We start from the raw sequence: 5,562 nt of genomic DNA, 5'->3' as shown, positions 1-5,562 counted from the left end.
AACTACTAATACATAAACATCTAACAAATGTAAGCTATGCAAAATGGGTTTTAATAAAACATTTGCCTTTTAGTTAGTGACAATGAATTAATTCTGCATAGTGAATTTACTATTTTTTTCCTCAATTTTAGATGAAAGTAGAAGTGCTTTTATCCCTCCTGTGAATGCGACAAAAGACCTTGCACGTAAGTTTCCTTTAACTATTAAATACAGTTAAATGATATCCTTATAAACTGTGTGTAGTGATGTCATCAGTCAGTGATTTGTGTCACATGACTCACTGAAACCTCGGAGTTCCACAACCAAACTTGGCCTTGCGCCTTTATATGGTCATATGACTTATAATATCCTTATATTTTACAATAGGTGGTACATTATTCACTATAAATAAATTCATATGTATATATACCTGTACTTGTACTTCTGATTCAATTAGTTATGTAGTGGAGTTGTTAAAGTTCGGTACAAAATGAGCCATTTAAACAAAAACATTTTACCCCAGGTTATAAATACTGAAATAATGACGTGTTGGTTATTTATTTGACACAATTGTATTTATTTACAGATGATTACATTGTCAAGTTTAAGAGGATGTGGAACCATCCAATCATGCAACTTGTCTTTATTGCATGTGTCACAATTGGTGCAGTTTTTGGAGTACTCACAGTATATCTGATAAAAAGGTGCAGCTCCAAGTGGTAAGTATTGCTTTCTTTCTACCTTTCTTTACTGATTTATGTATTTTCTTTCTTTACTCTTCTGATATACACAAAGCTCAATTTTCTTCTTATTCCTTTCTTTTTTTAAAGTAAAAAAGCTGGACCAAAGGAAGCTGAGGAAGGCAAAGCAGGATTTGTGCAGAATAATGGTGCACCAAAAGAAGCTGAGGAAGGCACGACAGGGTGTGTTCAGAAAGAAGTTGGACCAAAGGAAGCTGAGGAAGGCAAAGCAGGTTTAGTGCAGAATGAAGTTGGACCAAAGGAAACTGAGGAAGGCAAGGCAGGGTTTGTGCAGAAGAAAGTGAAGAAGCAGAGAAAAGTGAAGAAGCAGCAAGAAGTGAAGTAGTCACATTGGCCGGTCAAAAGCCGGTAGGCCAGCAGTGGAAAGATGAAGATCAGCTACCTGCCACATTGAAGTCTGAGCTTGTGGAAAGTCTGACAACATAGGACACCTTTTTAGTTTAACATTTTTACCAAAGCTTTTACTGTGTTTTATCATTTTAATAAACATTATATTTTTTTTAAATTGTGGTTCTGGGTTTCTATTTAAACTTGTAGTGGTGTGTGTATGTGCATGTATAGATGGTTTATCAGATAATGATAGCTCAAACCTCTTGGCAAGCCAGACAACTACCTTTTGGGTTCACTAAATGGATAACACAAAAGTTTGCCTGTATGGCAAATGCATCGTTCAGTTCCCCAGTGAAATCAATGTTTTCCTCTGACCAATATTCAGATCACAGCACAGTGACAGGTCTGATGTTGGATCTGCACCAGATAAAGGCACATCATGATGGGGCAGCAAATGATATGAGTAGGTGTGTGACAACTTAAGAGGGGAAAATGTATTACTTTACCTCCCCTCACTCTACAGCTTGTATACCTACATTCATAATGTAATTTTATGTTGCTGATGATGCTTAAAACAGTGGTTCATCTTTGAGATAACTTTTAGTATGTTATAGAAAACCCAGCTCTTAGCAATTCTGCAACTGGTCTTCATTATTTATATTTTATCGTTTTTGAGTTATTGGCTTTGCTCTTTTGCCTCTTTCATTCTTTTAAATGGGATTCACTGACCCCATTGAAAAAACAAATACTCTGTAAGGCTACAAATTGTTATTGCTATTTTTCTTTTTATTACTCCTGTTTCTATTCAGACCCTCCCCTATTCATATTGCAGTTTCTTATTTAAATTAGTGAATGGTTGCTAGGGTAATTTGGACTCTAGCAACAAGATTGCTGAAATTGCAAACTGGAGAGCTGCTGAATAAAAAACTAAATAACTCGAAAACCACAAATTAAAAATAAAAAAGAGTCACAAATTGTCACAGAATATCACTCTTTACATCATACAAAAATTTAATTTCAAGGTGAACTACCCCTTTAAACTATGATCTGAGTGTTTGCAGGGTACATCCAAAGATCAGCCAAAATTAAGTTGGATGTATATGTGGAGACTTATTTTCTTTTAGCAACCTAGCCAAATCTTACTGATGTGCCCACCTGCATGCTTAGCAATATTAGGCAGGTGTAATTTGCTGGGGGTCAGTGAATGGATCATGGTATGGGGGCCTATTGGCTGAGGAAGCATCAACATGCTTATATGATCCAGCTAGGCTTTAAATCCTGCCAGATACTGGACAGCAAGGCAGTCCTATCCCATAGGTGGCACAGTGAGTTGCTGACTTAAAGTGATACTGACACTAAAAGTTTACTTTTCAAAATATTAATCTACATCAAAAGTTACCTATAGGTCATATTGATCGTTTTTCTCTGATAGTTCTGCTTTTGTAATTGTCACTTTAAGTTCCTAAACCTGATTGTTTTGCCAACCTGACTGTCCCTTTTCAGCCGGTCAGAGTCTCTAATGTTAACGGACTCCTGCTGCACAAATATGGCAGCCCCCTCATAGAGGAACAGGGTAGTAAGAAAGGTAATGTAAAAACATTAGGCAAATACTTTTATTGCAAAATTATAAATAGCGTTCAAAGACAATGTTATATAGATAATAAAAAAAGTTATTTTCTGATGTCAGTATCTTTAAGCTGGAGGGGCCAGTTTGGGAAACAAAGCAGGCACTAACGGGCTCAATAGTAATATATGGCAAACTACAGGGCATGTAGTGTGCTTTAAAGGACATGTAAATCCTACATTCTACTACCATGTATATAAGTTGGGCATATCTTCCCCACCCAAAGCCACATCATTTGTACTACATATACCCCCTCCGTTTGCCAGCACCATCACATTTTCCTAAAACAAATAGCAGCTTTCCCCCGGCGGCCATTTTCCCTCTGACGCATCATCAGTAACATTGACATGTACAAACAGGACATGTATGCTGGAAAGTTCATGCAAAGCAGAATGCAGGTTACACAGACACAACATACTTTGATAAAAACTTCTGCTGGGGTTGAGCACTGTAATGGTTAAACTGAGCTCAGGAGAGATGGTTAGGAGAAAAAAATAGGATCAGACAGCTAGAGTTTCTATGGGAACCAGCATGTCTGTATACAAAACGGCATAGTTACATTTCTTACTGACCCAAATGGTATCATGTGACAAATAAGCAGATCACAGCTATGTCAGATATACATAAAAGCATATCTTGAGGCCACAAATAAGATTAATGTGGTTGATCACAACTACAAAACACTGGTTATTTAAAATGGCTGAATATAAACTTTCCGTTGACAAGACCTATTATCTGGGTGTTGCAGACTGTATCCCAAGATCAGTAAACACTACTGGAGGGACACTTGTTTGATGATCTGGCCACCTCCATGCTTGGGTATCCAAATTGGGCAGAATGGTTGTGGGGCCAGCACATGAATATAGTATAGGGACCTGTAGGGTGAGGACTGCATCAACCAGCTGATAGGGCCCTTGTACTTTCAATTCTGCAGCTATTGGGCAGGCAGTCCCAAGCACCCCCATACCTGGGCCAACAAATGGCAACCAAACATGAAAGGGGTTGATAGTTTTGGGGGGGAAACATAATTCCTGACAAAATCCTAGGTGTATTTGTGTGCTAAGTCTTGAAGTAGCGAACCATGACACCATGTGTGCAGAGATTTCTTAACCCCTATGCCACTGCTGGTATAAGCTGTCTGGGCTTTTTTTTATCCAGTGTAAATATGAATTTGGATTTGAAAAAATCCAGGCTTAATAGGGTTGACCCTCTTATAGGGTGTAAATGCTTCCTACAATAGCTAAATGACATAATATATATACATTTAAGATAGGGCAGGTTAGCCCCTCCTTAGATCCATGCCTTCAAATATTTTAACAGGAGTAATGCATTTGTTTAGGTTATAATTTGTCAGTTACAGTGCACATGCTCAGTGTCCCTTGGGCTGCTTTTTGAGTGTTAGGGATTGTCAGATACCATGCAGCAGAACATGAGGTGTGTGCACCTCAGAAGCCAAGATTAATTCATGTGCTGGTTACTGAGCTGCCAAGTAATGAGAATATCTAAACTGATTTGTCTTGTACAGGTATAGGACCTGTTATCCAGAATGCTCAGGACCTGGGGGTTTCCCAGTTGCAGGGATTTTTCTGTAATTTGAACCCCCATGCCTTAAAGGGGTGGTTCACCTTCATGTTAAATTTTATTATGTTATAGAATGGGCAATTCTGAGCAACTTTTCAATTGGTCTTCATTATTTATTTTATAGTTTAAGAATTATTTGCCTTCTCCTCCTGGCTCTGTCTAGCTTTCAAAAGGGGGTCACAGACCCCTCTAAAAAAATCATTTGTAAAGCTACACATAAAGGGTTATTTACTAAACTTCGAATGCAAAAATCATGAATTTTTTGTGAATTTTTTTTTATAAAATCTGACTTTTAAAAAATCAAATTTTTCGGAATTTATTAAACCCCGAGGATGGAAAAGTTTGAATCTGAAAATTTGGCATCTCAGACCTGTCGAGGTTGCATATAAGTCAATGGGAGAAGTCCCAATGATTTTTTGATGTGTGCTGGGTTTCTTGCAATACCCTGAAGTTTCGGGTGAAAATTACGAAAAAATAGTGAAAAATCGGATGAAAAATTCAGAAAATTCAGTGAAAATCGGAAAGCAAATTTTCTGATAATAAAAAAGCGTAAAAAACTGAGCGGTTTTGATCGAGTTTGTAGCAGAAAATATTGAGATAAATTCGGACTTTGATAAATAATCCCCTTATTCTTATTGCTACTTTTTATTACTCATATTTCAGTTCTGACCCTCCCCTATTAATATTCCATATTCTCATTCAAATCAATGCATGGTTTCTAGGGTACTTTGGATCCTAGCAACCAGATTGCTGACACTGCAAACTGGAGAGCTGCTGAATAAAAAGCTAAATAACTCAAAAACCACATATAATAAATAATGAAAAGAATCAGGTAGGCAGGGTAGGAGCTCGGTTCCCTGCAACTTCTTTCTCTTATCAGTTTAGCAAAAGTCAAGGTTTTGTTTTTTTTAGGAGGAAAACTTGACTCGAGTTCGAATTAAGTTTTCGGGACTATTAAATTGAATTTTATGTGTTCAAATTTTCCCATAAATAACACACCATTTGAATTCTGAATACAATTGCATTATTACAGTTTAAAAAAAATCACATTACTCTAAAATTCGACCTTTGATAAACAACCCCCTAAATGTGATTTGACCCAGGACCCACGGGTCAGGCTGCTTCGGGTTGTCATTTGGGCAACCATTGCAGTTTCAGGTTAGATGAGACTCAGGATGGGAAAGTACCCTCCTCTGGGATCCCAAAATTACATGGATCCAACAATGGCAACAATTTAGTGGGTTAGGGTCAGGTGCTACATTGAATGTGTCATAATTGTTAACTATG

The 5,562-nt window shown here is 37.4% G+C and overlaps 1 protein-coding gene across 1 annotated transcript; it reads left to right on the top strand.

Moving 5' to 3' along the window:
* Positions 1 to 576: 576 nt before the first annotated feature.
* Positions 577 to 1,245, top strand: LOC108718053. Its single transcript, XM_018265629.2, has 2 exons — positions 577 to 698; positions 810 to 1,245. Exons 1-2 carry the CDS (start codon positions 592 to 594, stop codon positions 1,063 to 1,065), a joined length of 363 nt encoding a protein of 120 aa, XP_018121118.2. The 5' UTR covers positions 577 to 591; the 3' UTR covers positions 1,066 to 1,245.
* The last annotated feature ends 4,317 nt before the right edge of the window (positions 1,246 to 5,562 follow it).

The sequence above is a fragment of the Xenopus laevis genome, chromosome 1L (assembly GCF_017654675.1).
Source record: "Xenopus laevis strain J_2021 chromosome 1L, Xenopus_laevis_v10.1, whole genome shotgun sequence".
NCBI lineage: Eukaryota > Metazoa > Chordata > Amphibia > Anura > Pipidae > Xenopus > Xenopus laevis.
This window is presented reverse-complemented; position numbering and strand designations above follow the sequence as displayed.

What these genes read in the sequence shown, in the direction of transcription:
- LOC108718053 (XM_018265629.2), top strand. Translation starts at nt 592, where the DNA reads ATGTGGAACCATCCAATCATGCAACTTGTCTTTATTGCATGTGTCACA. An exon ending in AAAAGGTGCAGCTCCAAGTG is followed by an intron (nt 699 to 809) that starts GTAAGTATTGCT and finishes CTTTTTTTAAAG; the next exon opens with TAAAAAAGCTGGACCAAAGG.